Below are 20,353 nucleotides of genomic sequence, written 5' to 3'. Positions count from 1 at the left end.
TTCTTGGCGTAGAGCAGAGTGTCAAAATTGGGTACTTCTAAAATAAGACCATTACAACTTTTTCTCAAACTTTCAAAGAAATTGTACACGAGCTTTGCTCTAAGCGTTCCAAAAGCGGAGATTGTGTGTTGAACAAATATCGAGCTTGCACTACAGCCTCGTGAGTATTAACTTTTAACAATACGGAACACATTATTGTAAGCACTCATAAGATTATTCAGACACATTTTACTGAGAGCAGCAAATATTCGAACAGACAGTTCTAAACAAATTAGCTTTAACACCAATTGAAGAGTGTGAAAAATTACGAAGTAAAATATTAGTTTGGCATTTCATCTGACATACATAGAGTATGTCAGGGTATATCCATATAAGAATGTTAGTGAACGATACCAGGTGGTTTATCTCCAGCACGAACAGAAGATGAAAGATTGACTCTAATTAAACATTTACCAGGAATTTGATTTCTTAGGGTGATGGGTAATGTCATGGTCAACATCATACCTTTCACAGACAGACACAACGGAGCACAGACCCATATATAATTAATGGAGAGATAAGAGCTAAGTCGTCAGCATATACAAGATGGTTTATCATTTGGCCACCGATATTGCAGCCTCCATAACATGACTTCAGACCACTACTGAGATATCCATATAAACATTAAACAGATATGGGAAAAGGACATCATTTTTCACTGACAAAAAGTGACAAACAAGGCCCAACCCTACTACGCAAAGAAGCGTTGCCCGTGGTACCACATCAATAAGATCCGAACAACATACTTTGGAATACCCCATTTAATGAGTTTCTTAAAAAGTATACAATGATCGATAACTTTCATTGCATCTAACAAACATAAACAGCATTATTGTGGTTATGTTGATAATTTCGTTTAGCAAGTAAATGCAGAGATCAATGGAACGACGAGCGATGTGTATAATTATAATAGATTCCAAGATGTTTGAAGCCACAGTAGAAATATCAATAGGTCTGAAGAAACCCACCCTAGCGGCAATATTTGAGTGTGTCTTGAACATTTCGGTTCGAAAGCAGAACGAGACAGCTGAGCCTACAAATGAAGCAATACTGCCAGGCATAATGTCGTCGGTAGCAGTAGTTTTATCGCGAGGATTTCAACAAACTCTCAGATCAGACATTCGCATGACATTCATGTCAGAAATACTTTTTCAAAATAAGCGTGACATTATTTTTTCCTAAATTGAGGTCATTTTAAATATAATTGAACACTTTGAATGGTAAATACAAATGCATCTAGCATACGTTGACATTAACATTGCAACAAGGTTAGACAAGGTCGCTACCCAGGGGAATATTTTCTGTGAAGTGCAGCACTTCTTTTGTTACTGCTGTATTTTAGTCAGATTAAACTAAAATCACGACAAGCAAAGATGCGCCCGTCTTAAGTCATAAAGGAAATGCAGGCAGTTGCTGTATTAGAAAATACTTTGAAGGTATCTCACGGGACCTTAATTACACATCGAATGTTTAACGACAGAATAGTTTTATTACTTTTCCGTACTACTGGATTTTACAAGCAAGCGAACATTGCAAGCCCAGATACGATTACACTAGATTAAACCAACTAAATTAAATATATTCACAACATGCAAATATAATAATAGTATTGTAAAAGTCATAGTTTAACTGAATTTCTTGCCATAAATGCAAAGTATGTGGTTGTTTTAGAAATTTAACAAAAATGAGGGTTTTATGCGCCATCGTACGCTAAAACAGATTATCTCCCTAATTGTTTCAGATTTATGTATCCGTTGATATGTTTTTTACTAAAGTAAATTGTCCCATAGGATCCTAAACTGTTAAGCAATTTTGAGTGGTATTGAAAGACGTAAACGTCTTGTCTAAACCTTTGCCCTTCAAATTAATAAACCTATGTTAGCAAAAAGAATAGGTAATTATACAACAATGTATATATATTAACCCACTCAACTACCAATGAGAACGCGACTTAACACGAAAACTAAAGGGTACAGTACCTCATCCTCAGAATACTTTGTTCCGAGAGATCCCGAGGGCAGAATTCAGACAACGATGTTATTGTTATTGTTATTGTTATTGTGTTGTTGGTTCTCTTTGTTTTCAACTTCAATCCAGGACCTGGAGAGTGAGCCTGATTTTGATTGGCTACGCGTGTCACATTTGAATATGAGCTACTATGGTATTGCATCAGATGTGCGAAGAAGGCGCTCACGTCACTCACGGAACACAAGAGAACAAACGACAATAATCGTAAGAAACCGAGGTAAATTCACTACATCAGATTTTAATCAGATTGGGCATGCAGTCAGAATCTCTTTGAAATGCGAAAGGTACCTTGAATAGTCATCTAATCAAGCGATAAATATCAATGCGCCTCAGCTGGACGCCTCAATGGGCTAATATTCGGTTCATTTATACTAGTGACGCAAAATTTACATTCGCGCGGTTTCCTTTTGAAACACATAGAACTATTTTTGTTTCTGTGCCATTCTTAGAATTGCAAAAGTTGAATTTCCTTACATCGTTAAAGAAATTGGTTATTATTTATACACTCCGATAAAGACTAACCTACGCGGTACTTTTTCAAAATATCGGTCCTTACTTTACAACGTACGGTAAATGATACTAAAATCGATCGATAAGTATTCAATTACCTTCCAAACTTCGAACATTTGCAACTTTGATAGTCTTGCAAATGAGGTATAGATTGTCTAGCATAGATTTGAAGTCAATAGTTAAGAACCCCGTAATTACTCCATCAGTAACTACTTACTAAGTAAATATGATGTTGTACAGTTTAGCAAAACATTAATTTAAAGCGTTGATTCTTATTACCGATATTGATATGCCGAGTGTAATACAACACTACACAAACTCATATGGCACTGTAAAAGCTTTTGTATAAACTGTAATGGGGAAACCTTTTACTTGTTTCTTCGTACTGTATAAAAAAGAGGAAATAGTGTGCAACATATTTCCAATATAATTGTCCAGGTAAAGGTTTGTTTCTGGCTTTTTTCCACGATATGTATACATCATAATTCAATTTACCGATATTGATATGCCATGTGTAATATAAAACTACACAAACTCATATGGCACCGTGGATGCTTTCGTATAAATTGTAATTTATACGAATTTAATTTATAAATATGGTAGTTTTATTTAGATTTTTTTCGTATGGTGTAATAAGAAGAGATATTGTGCAAACGTGTTACCAATGAGATTGTCCAGGCACAGAAACTCAAATGATTTTTTTTGTTCTCCTTTTTTACTTTTTCTTTTTTGTCTACGATAATGTATACATTATTATTTTGTACTTTGACCTCGACTGTGCGTTTCCATTTGCAGTCATATAATTCTAGAATAGTCATATTATTAATATTTGTAACGGCTAGAAATGATATATCAAATTAACTGAGTCAAGTTGTATTCGCCTAGTCTGTGATTAGGCATACTACCCAGAGTAAACAAAACGTATTTTTCATGTTTTATTTAAAGGAATCATCAACCACGATAAACATACTCCAAACATACTTGAATATTGAATGCATGTGATTTGTTTTTATCTGATGTAATTGCAAAGTAACATATAGAATTTATTTATTACAGTTGATCATTTTGTTACTTTTATTTATTCATCTGATTACTATGAATTACTATGAATCATGTGGGGAAGGCAAAAGGTGCTTTGAGATATTGAGAATTTATTTCGGAAAAAAAATTAATTTGTCAATGATAACATTTACAAAATAAGAAAAGTATATACAATGTCAATCATACAAATATACATACATGTAAGTGTCTAAAATGAAAAGATTTCAAGTAATTCGGAAAGTGTAGAAATATTTATAAATACTAGTATTAAGCATACAACTCTAAACATAGCAATACATCAGCAAGATATTCTTTTCTGTTGTCATAGAACACTCTACATATAAATAAACATCCCTGGCACAGCTAATATATTCTACTTTCGCTACCGTGTCGGTGTATTAAATAACCCGAGTTCAATTACAAAGGCCAACTCTGGATGATAATCTCGATTTGTTTTCTCTTGATAACCTTAATCAGTACGGCCTGTTGAATATAGTAAATAAAATCGTGGCTGTGGAATGGGTGGATGACGTTCATACTCATGATTTATAATACCAGCCTACATCACAGACCACGGGTCTGCGTCTATTTATATATATATTGTTTTCATTATTGTCATAGGCTATTTACCTTTACGTACAGACAGTTACAACAAAGGAATATTGTGATATGGTGTCCACTAAACAAAAATATTTTTGAAAGTTCAAAGTAATTTGTAATAAGAGTAAGAATCTAGATTTGTATACTTCAATATTTAGACTGACATATAACTTGAGTATTTATGTAATATGTACAATTCTGTTTAAGCCGGTCTTTGTTTTTGACAATGAATACACATTTGCGAACTAGTTATTTATAAACACGTATGCAAATGTATAGTGCATAACATGGTAGTATCTGAGAAACTGAATAGGAATTAATGAATACCGTTGGAACTATTTTGAGTTGGAGTGGGGTAAATGCCCAGTTGACAATTGTTTTAAGAAGTACTGCTAACACTGATATTATATGCAACAGGTTGCTATTGCGTACGATCGTGCTATCATTTACAAGAGCAATTCCCTGTTCTATAAGTGTAGTAAGTGTAGTGAGGTATTAATAGCAGACTAAAGCCGTCATACAAAGGAGAGGACCTTCTACTTCGCTAATCCAATTTATCCAAGTTACCTTGAGCTTGTTCAGGACCTTTTACAGGTTACCATGACACATTCAGAGTGTTAATCAATACAATGAAAATGATGAAATGCCCAGTCCTCCGTGAAGTAGACAAAGTATTCTCAGACTAACATATGGTCAACATATGGCTTGCTATTAACGTGCGTGCCGTAAACAATGTTGAAAGAAATAGTCTCCCTTTTTCATTAATACTTTATACGTACCGGCATTGTAATGGAAATGTCATTTGCAGGGCATTGATACCACTGTATGAATACAGTAATTGTGCTATATATTGGTGAACGTTCGTGTACTAGCTAGGCATAATTATATATAACGCATATATCATTTTAAAATCAGTGTTATGACGTTTTTCCCCACCTATCTCGGTTTCAGCCATATATTACAACTTAATTCTCACTCAACTGTTACAACTCATTAAACATACGACCAAAAAATTGTTGGGCGAACGACACAATATCTTGGTGTGCAACAGTTACAATTTCGCCAATTATTATCAGTCAGAAGTGCTTGATGTTGAATACCAAACCAAACCAAACTAATTTCTGAGAGACGTGCAAAACGTCGTGCTGCCTAATTAAAACGCTATAATTACTCTGGTTTTGTAGTAGTTTGTAAATTGACATATTATTTTTTTTTTAAATGAAAAGTATGAAAGTTATTCGACATCTTTGAATCCTTCTAAAGAGTATTCAAGTCTGATACGCCCGTTCACCCATGAACTAAATATTTACAATACCATCCTTTTCAAATAATCCTGAAATGTGCCTAAAGGTAGATCAAACTAGTTTGTTTGACATTACTGACTGATTGACGCCTATGGCTATCGTCTTCTCCACATTTCCATATCAAGTCAATATTTTAGCCACACCATCTAACTTGAAGCAATTATGGTATGTTTAATTTACATAATTACATGTAAAATACATGTAAATTATCACATTTCAGGTGTTGCTTATGTGTACTTTCTAGTAACCTTTCGCTCGGATTTTGATTTGCGCACAAAGTTTTATATTAGCGTTTAGTCCGTCACATGAGTTAGCCTATATTATAACAAACTCTGATATCCAATGGTATATTGAAACTACTTCTGTTAATGGGATAGGTGTTCAAGGGGAAACAAACATCTAGAGTTACTGTCCAGCATCAAGGGATAACATATGAAGTAGGCAGTGCATGAGTAATTGAGATGAGGAGTTGAGAACCGACAATGGTATCATATTAATTTTAAGCAGGAAAAATCTGACCTTTATATTCTCTTCAAATTGGCTAATTGACAGCAGCAAACACGTAACATACTAAGCCAGAAGGAGTCATTTTATCATATAGTGATATGAGGTGTCAGTTGATGGCGTCGCCCACACATATGTGTACTGAAAGTAGAGTTAGATATCAGTTTTAATACCCAAAGGGACCAATAAATTATTCAACGCTTTTAAAGGAGAGACAAAGCAGTGATAAATGTAATGTACTATTTACCACATGATTCAACCGTAATTTATCAGGTAAGATGACTCGGTAATTTTAATTGATAATTTTTCAATGAAAATAACGAATCCGTCTCTACGGAGCTATTGAATAAATCATTGTGTAAACACCTCGGTAAGAGATGAGATTTAGTTCCCACAAGATCATACCCAAAAATGATCAATATCACCACAAGTTAACTACTTATGAAATAAAATGAATGTTTTTATTTCATAACTTAACCTGCTAACACTGTCATAAAAATTACACAAAAAATAATTTAAAAAGTTACAGATGTTTCACAATACTTCGTTTTTCTTTGAAAGTTTTATGCCAATTGAATAACGTCTTAACAGTATTAGAGTGTGTGCGGAATGTCTACGTTAAAAGGTGACCAAAGAATTAATAGATAAATATAAAAATAGATTAACGCAATGTACATGAAGAATGTTCAAAGTTAAAGTTACCACATACAGGTCACTCATACATTCAAAATATGGTGTCGAGCTATTAAAAGGTTGAAATTATCTGGCTATCCAGAACATGCTACTTGCCATATTTCTCGACACTTCGATCGGTTTAGATACCGCACCTCTACTCAGAAAAGCAGTTTTGATCCCACCTTGCGGAAAGTGTTATCAAACATTTTCCCATTTGATAAGCGGTATTATTGAAATAGTTCTTTATTGCACAAAAGATTGATCGTACCTGTTAATGAAATCAAATTTGTGTTTGTCACAACATTACATCGCCACCTTTTGTAGATGTAATATAAAATTGATCATATTTGCTAGATAACGTCATAAATAACCCAGCATAACATTATTGAAGGCTGTTTTACGTTAAAGAAAATGATGTATTTCGTAATGACGTTTTTACTGCACTTAGCGATGTCTTGTGATAATCTGTGTTGAGGTGATACTATCTTGATTGTTCGTCTGTTCCATATACATTACCGTTAAATGGTAAATCCCATTAAATATATTATGATGGTCTGGTCGCGTTCACGATACGTTTACACGAAACGTACTTAAAACCCAGTCAAGGTTAAGTAGAAAGAAACCTATGTTAAAGAGCTGACATATAACATACTTGTCGACTCCTTTCGAATAGCGTATTCATCCTACAATATCTTACTTTGTTTAATTTTGAGAAGTAGAAAATGTTTAGCTTGATAACAATAGCACAACAAACCTTAATTGAAGATTCCCATTCAAATACCTTATCATAATTATGAAATACTACAGGTAAGACTATTCAAACATGTCCGCAATGTAATTATAATTTGGAGCATGATTAAAACTTGTGTGTGTGTGTTATTAAAAATATTTTCACAACTACAAAAATAACATCGAGGAACATAAAATGGTCACTAACAATTGATGATGATATACACTTTGAGTAATTCAAGCACTGCAAAAATAAACAGTGCTGAATATTTTATCTTTCAATAATATCATTATAAAATTAAATACGGAGAGTATTTATGTATGTTGCTCAAGTAAGCTTTGTATAACATCATTGCCGTTTCCAATCAATACTTTGCTTTTTGTATAAGGTTTAGAACTGAAATTGTCAACAAACATTTTTTTTGAGCCGATGATAATATAATAACCAATATACTGTAGATTTCCCATTCGGGTTATGCCCATAGATAATGTCTAGCACAGATGTCGACATTCTATACATGTGTTTTACTAACATGTTATGACATCTATATCTACCACCCTTGTTTCAAACAGATGATTGATCTTTTAAAACAGATTGTCAGAATTTTCAACGCTGCCATCTCTGAGTACCATAAATAAGTTCTCATAAGTTATGTATTTATAAAATACAGATTCACGGATCTTTAAACGGGCATAGTAATGTAGGTTTTAATATGAAATGTCATAATTGTTTGGGTACACAAATATGTAGAAAAACGACACGTTTTTAGACCAGATTGTGAACACACCACATCACAACAGCACGGTTGTTTTTGTCGCCAATTGGCTTTCCGTATGTATTACATTTTTTGTATACTGAGTGTAAATGATGAGGGAGCTATTATTGTTTCCTACTGACTGCCATTGCGAGGAAAAATTTAGAGATGACGTTTTGTTAAGTAAATAGCGTAATTCTGTTTCTTTCTTAAGTGAACAATAATACATATTAGCGAAGAAACACCGTCAGTAATGTACTATACAAAAATGTCATAAATATGAAGGAAAACTAACCTAGAGTGATTTAGAATTTTAACATGTGTCATGTCTCCACGTACCGTAAAGACAATTCTTTCTTTTCGAATTAAAGTATCTCAGGTAACGTACTTATGCTAACTTATTAGTATCTTGCTCGATTAAAAGTTCACCTGATGTCAGGAGCCTTACACCTGCTCTCAATATCACAAGTCTTGTTCAATGTACATCAACACTTTCCCGCCGTATTATTTCTAGCAGACAGCAAACACTCTTGTTTGATTGATGCTCAAAAATAAAAAATTATGAACTTAAAAAAATTTAACTGGGCAGGTGTCGATAAGGTGTGTTGGCAGCTGCTTGCGAAAGCTCATACTGTGTTTTATGAGTTTATGTCTTTGTATTTCAATTAAAAGGAGTTTCACATTTTAGAGGCACAAGATGATTACAAGATTATGAGTATTTTACTACTGTAAAATATCTTACATAAAACCCTTATTAAATTAATATCCTAGTTGCATATTGACGTCGGAACGTACGTGCCTTCGATGAGCATTCGAGATTGTGTTCCGCTGGCGTTGTAAGCCCAGTTGGTGGTATTGTATGCAACGATTTCCTTGACATTTCAGTTTACAGAATCAGGTCAATGGAACGTTCATAGTCATGCCTGAATTCGAGGTTTGAGTTCTGACAGTAGCAAGCGATGGTTGACTATGCCTAAAGTAGAATACCGCAGGTACCCTTAAATAAGCAGCAGAATATATCTCCCAAAAACGTATAAACTTAGTTTGACCATGTCCCTTAACTTATAGTCTGTGCAGTGCTAATGTCACTTTCATTTGAATGAAATAATATCGAAGCAATATTAATTACAAGTAATAAATGTGAATATTTTAAAATTATTGTTCATATCTAAACGCTACACTATATACAACATTACTATATCAAATGTTTGCTTATTCAATAAAGAATGTGAAATTCTGTCATGATATTGTTAAATCCTATCTTGCATGCGATTTCGTATAGAAAATACAGTTTATAAAATGTACTTCACCTTCAATGCGCAACGTTTCGCATCTCTGGTAAGACGTAAACTTGCGGAAATGCGTCTAATACAGTTTGGCATTGCAAACAAAGTGCAAACAATGTACAATAACGTTTGGTACATACTTCAATAATATGTAAATACAATGTACAAAAATGTCATGCTCCGATAAATCGTGAAAGCAGTGTTAAATATAATATTTTCTTTCGTTAAAATGTGAATTACGTATATATATATATATATATATATATATATATATATATATATATATATATATATATATATATATATATATATATATATATACATAGAGTTTCATTCTTCTTTCGCCAAGTAGAGTGCTCAATCACCTTGGAGAGCATATATATATATATATATATATATATATATATATATATATATATATATATATATATATATATATATATATATATGTATATATTGTCCTTTCTCTTCACAGTTGAGTTGATATTTTAGTATTTAATGCAGAATCACACGTTTCTATTTGAGAATGGCCTCGACTCATACTGCTGGTACTGCGGCTAGGTCGTTTTAATGTCATGCAGATATTCAAGAAGAACGCTTTCTTCACGTATTTTCTAAAGTCCTGACGGACATATGTATATATTAATGGATTTAAACAGCAGTTGGCATATTGTAAGCTAAAACTAAAGTAATAGACAACCTGGACGGAGAAGCTACTGTCCCCGAACAGAACTAATAGTTGGCCGACCCAAAATGGCAACCAGCAAACGATGAAGAGGGCAACAGCTAGGAGGACTAAAATACCAACTTTTCCGAGGCGCGATCGTTTTCTTGAATCCGTCCTTTTCGCACACCTGGCCAGAAAAACGAGAATACTCGTGTAACACATTAAAATGATGATAATCGGGAAAGCAAATCCTAAGGCGAACGAGTAAAATAGAAATGTTTGCTGAACGGCTGGTGGCATCACTCCTATGTTACATACGGTGTCGTTCCCGAAGGTTTGAGTCTCGGCATACAGCCACAGTGGCATAGTGCTTGCTATGGAGAGAATCCAGAGGAAGACACATATGGCCCTCGCGCTGTTTAGGGTTCGATGGCTTTTGGACCAAACGGCGTGTACAATTGCCAAGTATCTATCAACACCCATCGCCGTCAGGGTAAATATGCCGGTGAACATGTTCATTCCATCTAAGCCCATAACAATTTTACACATCGCATCCCCGAATATCCATCTTCGTGTTCGTTGGTTATATGTGACAAATGGTAACCCAAGTAATATCAGAAAATCAGCGGCAGCAAGGTTTAAGATATAAATATTCGGTACAGTTTTCGGGGTCGCGTATCTCATTAGTACGTAGATTACAACACCGTTACCAACCAACCCGGTAATACAAACTAGACAGTTTATCATCGGCGTTAAATGTAGAAAAACCCACTGCGGTAGTTCTTGGCGTCTGGCGTAAATGCTGTCGTCTTCGTCATTGTAATCGAATGAATCGTTGAGAAATAAAGCAAAATTTCCCGGGCGGTAGGACTGCTCGATTTGATCCATGTTTCGCACTTTCAATCCGTTGAAACAATATCCACTATTAACCGTTCGTCAAAAACATGGAGCATATACTTCTTGTGCGCTGCACAGCGACTCTGGCGTATTAACAGTCACATCCACCGTCCAGACCGCCAATAAATACTAGTAAAGCCATACGAAATAAAAATTTAGTTTCGCGACAATTGTATAATCACAATATTGTATTCCGTGACTGAGTAGTAACACACATTCAACGGCAGCGCTTTGACTAAGTAAAGAAACTCTTGCACACTGGAAAGGTGCCTGGAAAAGCGTCAGCAGGAGTGTTCATTGACTGTACCTCGACACATAATACACATATTAATAAAAACAAGCTTAGTTACTTTTACCTATGTTTTACAATGCAATAGTTCTATGATCATCCTTACAATGTGGACAATTTTTTTTAACGTGCCATATTGTTCGATGTTTGTTCAATTTACATCCGTCGTGCAATATTGCCAATATAAATGTTTATATGTTTGATAGTCACTTTTGTAGGAATCTACAGATGTTTTTACGAGGCCCAGGATGCCACAATCAACGGATATAATACTGTTGATTCAGATTTGGCATGTCAGTGGCTGACTGAATGTATGCATTACGTGTAATAATATTATATTATACATGTAATAATTTTCATGTTAACAACGTTAACGTTGCTATATGAGTGGTCCTCACCATGAAATTCATACAGCACGACCGATATGTGTGGCATAACAATCGTTGTGGTTACTTCTCATACCCATAGAACGATTATAATTACTGCTTATTTGATAAATGCATACATTGTAGTACTAGTAATGGGGCATTTGCTATTTTTCGACAGTAGATTAATTACGTTATGCTGTATTGTATTGTGTTGCGTTTTCTTTGTCATATGTTACGATTTACTGTGCTGTGTTTTGATGTGTCGCGACGTGTTGCCGTGTCGTGCAAGTTGTGGGTTGTTTTGTCGCAGTCAACGTAAGCTTATGCTATTTTAGGTTCAAATTAATTGAGTTTCCACAATCTGTCGGAACGGTTTTAAACAACTGAAACTAAAGTCTGCGTTGAAGTGACAGGAATAATAAATAATTGTCGGCCTCGGTATATTTGCACCAGTTGGAATTAATAAACAATTTATAGCATGTTTGACAGTAACATAATATATTATATTATATTAAGGCATGCTTGCAGAGCGCGATTTAGTCGTTACGTGAGGTACTTTCGATCTATGTTACATTCCGTTTGGTTCGTTATTTATTTTACATATAAACACCAACACAGCCGACGTGTAGACTTTGAAAATGAATACATTGCTAAAACTGTTGGTTTAAAATTATTACGACAGGGACTGTTCCAACATATTATCGCATCCAATAATTCAAAGGGGTTTGTTTCATGAGCGCAGCTCTAACATTAGCAATAATTTAAAATATACGTTATAATTGATTGGTTTTGAAAGTCACCCGTGACGGCATTTTCATCTCTTTTCACTCTTTTTCAATCGTTATCTTTGGCATCTGTCATGCAAATTGCACAAGTTATAATAGCAATAAATGAACATGGATCACGTACATGTTATCTTATACTTGTATATAATTGACCTCTTCGAGTAGAAGAGTAAAGTAAACATGTGGGATCTTCATCCACCATGGTACAAAAAGTGACTTATACTTGTTAAAGGGCACAACTGACAACACTCATCATATTTTTCGAAACGACATTTAATGACGAAATCTGTAACCTACATAATGATAGATAAGTGTCCCTGCAATTGACATTTTAGAATAGTTGATGGATGCGAGGCGCTGCTAAATGGGATGTTGTTTGAGGCCATACATTACATGCCATTGTACGTTCATATGTTAAAGCTACTTAGTGGCTTTATGGGAAATATTAATCAGCGTTGTATTGTTGACGCTGCATTGTTGACTAGACGCATGTTTTTAACACATCCTCATTCAAAAGAATTATTGTCAAATTGCAGGTAATGGTATAGGTAATATGACCAAGGTACTTTCTTACAATAACAAATGAATGAATAATGTATTATCTAATTTTATGAGTATGGTGTTTATGTTATGGGGTATACTTTGCGTTTGTTAATCACACGAGATAAGATTTAGAGATTATCCCGTAAACCATTAATGTAATGCATTTGGTGTTCCCGTGGTTTAAGTAAGTAATGACTACGGTGAATTATTGTCTAGAGACGGCAGTATTAGCATAAGATCAATCTTGCTGCGTCATCGTAAAAAAACAATAAGATGTCAGGATAGATAGCAAAGTTAAAAATAGACACATCCACAAGACAGACATACCCGACACACAGAGAGAGAGAGAGACGGACGGACAGACAGACAGACAGACAGACAGACAGACAGACAGACAGACAGACACACAGACACACAGACAGACAGACAGACAGACACAGACACACACACACACATTCCTACCGACCTACCTACCTACCTACCTACCTACATATACATACATACATACATACATACATACATACGTACATACGTACATACGTACATACGTATACAGCCAGGCAGGTGGACGGACGGACGGACGGACGGACAGACAGACAGACAGACAGACATGCAACTGAGACAGGATGGAATTCAGACACTAGGTATTTTAGAGTAGATGTTGAACTAGTTAGATACGCATACATGTATCGAGTTTGCCTGGAGGGAACAACGTCGAATCCTTGTAGCAGACCAGGTCATTAAATTCAAGAGTATCGACCTAGTTTTAAGCAATCAACAATATAAAATAAGATGGGATATAAGGTTGACACTGGCTGTCGACTAAACTTTCAATATTTATAGGTTATATTACATGTTTTGTATACAGTGGTGACCTTTGTGGACGTATGACACGCCATTGTACTCAATGAACATCATCAGCAATATATATCCATAAATTTCCCAAGGTTTTATTCCTTCTTCGTGCATAGATATTATTAGTTATGAGTAAGTATGTTATTTAGCAAACACATGGAGGCCGTGATATTAAACTAGGGAAATCAATCTTGTATACAACTAATATCAAATGGCCCTTTTAATTTGACGAATAACTCGCGGCCATACCATTCATATATTGTCCATCTAAAAAAATCATAATAATTTTTAACATGACTGGGGAACAAGCGGTACGTGTCAGCTTTTGAAATTAAAACGTTGTAAGTTGTAAGTATGACTTAGTTTGCAGCGTTTAATTTAAATGAGTCTTTTGTATACCTGACGGTAACAATGAATCGAAATCGCTGATGATGTGGGGTTTTTTTTTTTTACATTTTTTTTTTTTTACATTTTTTCCCAATTACAAATTTCACCGAATGTGTACAATCTTCTGATATATATCTAAAATCAGCTTTCATGAGGTAACAATCCTGCATGGATTAAAGTCGTTCCTTTTACGAAGCGTACTTGGATACGGGTACATAACTTGTATATTGTACCATGTTTTTGTCCAGTTTCGAATCAAGAATTCTCTTTTATCCCCCCCCCCCCGAAAAAATGCAATATGTGTCTTTATTCAGCCACAGACAGCTGAATTTCTCTAAAGTCTACGGTTAGCAATTTAAAGCAATTGACAAAATGTTCTTTGACACTGCGCGTTGATGACAAGTAGTAACAACAGCCTTGGGTCGTAAGTATTTTTCCGGCTGAATGAAGCAAAATGTTTGAGAATTAAATGATAAATGCGTATCTTAAGGTAGGAAAACATCGAACAGCGCAAAACCAGTGACGTAGCCGCGCGATGTCATGACGTAAACGACCCTGGTATGAACCCGTATTTTCTATTCGAACGAGTAAAATTTAGCTTGCGTGTGGTATAATGCAGTTTTTTCGATTCGAAGCAATTACCTTTTCTCTCATAGTTGCGAGACCTATAATTTTGTGTGGAACTTAAATCACTATCGCGTGCTATTGGCAAATCTACATAGTGCCGATACAGCGTGGGTTTACACGCACTACATGTATTAAAAAACCATGCTATTACAGTAACTAAATTATGCAATAGTTAATAAGAAGATAACACGAACGCCTTCATTTTAATTGTAAATGAGTGATGTGAAAGGTTAAAGATGTTTACAAGCAACATACATTTCGGATCGTGAGATATGTCAATACTAACCTTCAAATTTTACAAGCCTCTGGACACATATCGAAAATGTTAACCTCAGAATTTGTTGCAACACTTTAACTAGCATTTCTTTCACAAATAAGGCAATCAACTTGAGATCTTTTATCAAAATACAGTATGCAAAATACTCATCATGATTAATGTAAGTTTTGCAAATCTAACTCACGGTCGACAGAAAATCCTTTAATCTCAAGATCTTTGATATTGAGTTGGAAATATGTAAGTCCGTATTCACCTATAAATCTAGCAGAAACCAATGAATTTATATTTGAGTATTTTCAGTTTTGCGGCATTTATCCTTGTATTGTGAACATGGGAATAATACATTTAATTGATTTACTGCGACTTGTGGATTCAACTTTGCCTATTTCGTGTATCCGACTTTATGATCAATACATTCTATTCCATAAAAATGATGACCTTCATGTTTTTAAACCGCAAGATGCATACATTAGACTTATTTATTAATATAAATATATTACTTTCGGTGAAATCTGCTTTATCTTAAAGGTAAACTATTAATAGTGAATTTCTATGGCATTTCAAATTGCGTGACATGTTCATTGATAGTGTTTCTTATTAAACCCCTTAGAGCACGACATCCTATATTTTGGGTTTAACTACAAAAAGCTACAGAAACCAAGTCATTAATGGGTTAAGTAAAAGAAAATAACCCTGATTCAGTAAGAAAGTTATAAGTCAATAAATGTATGCTAATCTTGGGACGAGACACAAATTACAAGTGATGGGCCGGGGGGACAAGTATTTCTTGGGAGGGTCACCATTTTAAAAATCAAGCTGTATGAGGTTCACTATTTTTGTGCAATGAGATTTTGGTCATAGAGATTTCAACTGAGAGAAGGGGGGGTCAGTAATGCTTGTGCAATATCTCAAAGAGGGTTGATCGTTTTCACTCACCGGTCATCGATAAAAAAAAACACCGGCCTCCTCCCTATAAGTAAGTTATATACATCTTTTTGGCAAAATAGAAGTTCAATTTTAGTCAGTCCTGATAAAACAGCGTCATATGATATTCACCAGAATGATATATAAATCAATCTCGAGAATGGCAATAATGCTTCTGCTCCCATACTCAGACAACTGTGTTTTCACCTTTCTGCAAAGGAGCCCGATGGTCGTAACTACAGGTGTTGGCCTAACATAACGATTCATTTATACAATAGTTAAGTGAAGTGAAGTAATATAACACATCATCAAATATTTTATTACGTACGTACTTACCGGACCGGTGATTACTTGCATCAGTGTGCGCGCATATTAGTGGTATTTACACGTGCAAGTGGGTACAACAACATGGAAAAAGGTAGTTGGTACCCATCATGTGTTCAGAGAGAAAAGAGATGTACACAAAAAATGTCGTGAGGCAATTAGAATCCGGAGGGAGAAGCCTACCATGAACCAGGACAGCTTTTGCATGCATACGACCAGGTTCTTAATTCAGAAGTTCTTGTCAACAACCGATACGTCATTAACACCTTGAAAAAACATTCAGTCCACTGAAGAAGTTAATAAGGTCTAAAATTATTTAGACAAGGTAATGGTTCCTTCTTGTGATAAAATAGCCTTCATTTGTATTGGGAACCAAGCTGGTGAATCTGTTTTATTTTTTACAAACTGTTTTCAAAGTATTTTTGTAATAATGTGTTTCAAACACAAACTTAAGTCGATGTTGTTTAACAATGTCTTTTTCAAAATAGAAAAGCATAGCAAAGTATTGTAGTTTCATTATTTTATAATAATTCATTCCTCATCCATAATACCCTTTCAAAACGAGATAGCCTAATATTTTAAGACAAAGACAAAAAATAATTAACTGTTACCCATACCTTTTGTCGGAAACGTATAAATAAAAACTGTCATAGGACATTTACAATATGATACTTAAACTTGAGGAAACTCGGAAGATGGATAAAAACAACTTAGTGTTTACAGATAGTCTTCTTGTCATGAAAGTAAATTATATATGTGTCTATCTTGGGAATATTTGACCTCTAACCCTTCCAAATTCTGATTAGCTAGATTACGGAAAGTAAAGTGACTACAAAAATTAATTTGTTCATAACCTAATACGCTTGGGATTCGTAAACCATTCTCTATGCCTAATTCAATAATATATATGCATCCTCAGAGTCACTTTTATTCCACAGCTAACTGACATTTCACTTTCATTATCTAATTAAATATAATGATGTAGTGTGTAATGACGTTTATCAGCATGACGGTGTATTTCTAAGTTAATTTGAATTTTAGCGCACTAATTGAATTCATTTCATAAGTTTAACTTTCACACAGAAGGTATATTGGCTCCGTAGTTGATTACGTAATGTCATAATTAATCATCATTATGCCTAACGACAGACAGTTATGTTTTCAAATATTAAAAATATTCATAAGTATTGCTTGAATAAGTTTTGCTAATTTTAAAATGTTATGTTACGTTGTGTCACAGGTTAATTGCATAGTATAATAATATTAATATATTAATGGTTACAGTGACAGGAGATTACAAACTGGGCTATTCATCATGTCAATGACAACATATTTATCACAATAAATATTTGAATGATGGCAATATATATATATATATATATATATATATATATATATATATATATATATATATATATATATATATATATATATACATATATATATATATACATATATATATATATATATATATATATATATATATATATATATATATATATATATATCCAAATCCACATTGCGTGTAGTTATACTAAATAATTAAAATGCTATGTTGCTACATATGACAAATACAATATAGTGAGAACTGTCTATCCATCTATCCATCCATCTGTTCGTCCATCTGACAAATTAAACTGTTGAGTGTAGTGATGCAACCTGTAAGACGAATACTGATTATAACAATGTGACTTTATTTGCGGCTTAGTGGTGTGTCAAAAAACAGAACCTGTAACATATACACTTATTTGAGTGTTGTGTTGTAACAAGACGTAGTTACAGCAAACAAAACAGCATACAGCACATATGTAATTAGCCTTACTACTTTTATATTCTTAACATTATTGTCAATGTACACCACAACACTACACAGCGTGTCTATCCCTAACTTTAGATTGATGCCAAGTACTTATACTAGCAGTGGACACATTGATGGACATTCTTTTACCAACTAAAAGAAACCCACAGGCTCTTGGCATATGAATCCATTGATCCATCCACCAACTCACCCACCCACCCATCCATTCATCCATCCATCCATCCATCCATCCTTCTATGTATGTATGTATGTATGTATGTATGTATGTATGTATGTATGTATGTATGTATGTATGAATATGTGTGTGTGTGTGTGTGTAGAAGCCATTATTGAGTTGTGATATTATATTCTAAATTTAATATACTACAGGAAAACGTTTAATCCTATGCTTTAATATTACTATGAGCTCATAACAGAAGTTCTCGTGTAAGAGTTTTAATCAAAACAAACATCACAAGTTTCGCTTGTTTTTAATTTTAAAATTCACGTAGTTGATTCAAACTTGTTTTCAATCTCTCATAAATGAACATATTATCATATAACTAGACGAAACTAAACGTGAGTACTAGCTCGATAAGATAAGCACGTCGTATGCTGCCTTCATGACAATCAATGTAGCTTATTAATTTGCATTTGTCAAAGTTGTATATGCAAAGGTTAATATCACTAAGTAGACATTTGGGAAATGATCATATATTCCTTATATGCTTCCATTATTTCATGGATCACCAGTCCTGTTTTAATCAATTGACAGTCTCGTAAAAACGGCTTCTCTTTGTTATATACAACTTTCCGTGGGTGAACCTTTTATTACAATATATTAGTAATTACGCTACGTGTGTTTTCAAAACTCCTCATGATGAGATAAGGTGAAATACAAAGCACGTTATGCATTGTATGTATGTTATACATTGTCACTTATGTACATGTATGTATGTATGTATGTATGTATGTATGTATGTATGTATGTATGTATGTATGTATGTATGTATGTGTGTGTGTGTATGTATGTATGTATGTATGTATGTATGTATGTATATATGTATGTATGTATGTAGTTATGTAGGTATGTTTATGTATGTCAACATGTGTGTAACAGCTATTTTTTCTGTCGGATATCTCATTGTGAACAGTCAGCTACCATCATGATATAAATGTTGACAAGTTTGAAGCAATAGCTATTCCTTTTTTCTTTGTACACCACATGTTAACGATTCCCCAACAGACCTACGTGTTCGTTCTATTGATGGGTTTTTTTTAGGCTTAAGTTCATGATCTTTAATTAATGTCAATTTTAACTTAGTTATAAAACACTTTATTTGTTCTTTTATTAGAAAAGGCACAAGCGAAACCAACCGACGCCGTCATTGAGATGCCCTCCGGGTTCCTGGATATGTCTTTCTACTTGCCATGAATTACTTATGAATACATAAGACTGAGAAAGCGAGACATGCCGACTAAAATTGGCTTCTCGATTACTCTGCTCATGGAACACAAACCGTCATTTAATTTTAACGTAAGTCTGGCGAAGGTAGTATTTCAAAATTAATGGTCTTTTTTTGTTTCATACAGTTTTTTGGTCGGAAAAGTAATTTATTTTTTATGATCTTTGAAATGAATAGTCTGTCTTATGGTTATTACATGTTGCGTTAAGCCGAGCCGCTACATTTAATCTGCTTTCAAGAACGAAGTTCATTTGTGTTAGGTGACATTTCGAGACAAATGCACACGTCTAAAGCTGACAAGATGGTGGAAATACAGTGGTTGCCATATACAGAGACTTTGGGACTTAGGTAGGAACTGAGAAAGGGTCTTCTATTTCACTGGCAGTCTTTGATCCGTAAGTGAAAAAGAAACACCATCTTACTAAGTTCAATCGTGTATTTGATCAACATTTCTCAGCCGTGTCATTCTTCTTGTATAACGCTGTAAATCAACCTGAGTATTAATACGTCAGTAATCGTTTACAAAAAGAGCGGGGAGCATAAAAATGGGTCAATTTGGGAAATGGCTTTCATCAAAACATATCTGACATAATTACGACATATATAGATTTGAATGAGGAAACCACTTTCTAATATGTGGCCTAAAGCTAGCATCCTTTTGATTGGCATTTTGCA

At 34.2% G+C, this 20,353-nt stretch overlaps 2 protein-coding genes across 2 annotated transcripts in view; one reads left to right on the top strand and one right to left on the bottom strand.

Moving 5' to 3' along the window:
* The window catches only part of LOC144443383 (dolichyl-diphosphooligosaccharide--protein glycosyltransferase subunit KCP2-like), a 466,884-nt gene that overhangs the window by 403,114 nt on the left and 43,417 nt on the right, over nucleotides 1-20,353 (top strand). The gene's annotated exons all lie outside the window — the stretch shown is intronic.
* LOC144443575 (somatostatin receptor type 4-like) lies at nucleotides 6,577-11,068 on the bottom strand. Its single transcript, XM_078133112.1, has 2 exons — nucleotides 10,079-11,068; nucleotides 6,577-7,431 (listed from the first exon to the last, which is right to left on the bottom strand). The coding sequence occupies exons 1-2, from the start codon at nucleotides 11,024-11,026 to the stop codon at nucleotides 7,330-7,332; spliced, it is 1,050 nt and encodes a 349-aa protein (XP_077989238.1). The 5' UTR covers nucleotides 11,027-11,068; the 3' UTR covers nucleotides 6,577-7,329.

The sequence above is a fragment of the Glandiceps talaboti genome, chromosome 12 (assembly GCF_964340395.1).
Source record: "Glandiceps talaboti chromosome 12, keGlaTala1.1, whole genome shotgun sequence".
Classification (NCBI taxonomy): domain Eukaryota; kingdom Metazoa; phylum Hemichordata; class Enteropneusta; family Spengelidae; genus Glandiceps; species Glandiceps talaboti.
The sequence above is the reverse complement of the archived record's forward strand: the minus strand, read 5'-3'. Positions and strand labels throughout refer to the sequence as shown.

Coding starts and splice junctions, on each gene's coding strand:
- LOC144443575 (XM_078133112.1), bottom strand. CDS start 11,026: ATGGATCAAATCGAGCAGTCCTACCGCCCGGGAAATTTTGCTTTATTT. Junction 7,432..10,078: donor GTCAGGACTTTAGAAAATAC/GTGAAGAAAGCG, acceptor ATTGTTATCAAG/CTAAACATTTTCTACTTCTC.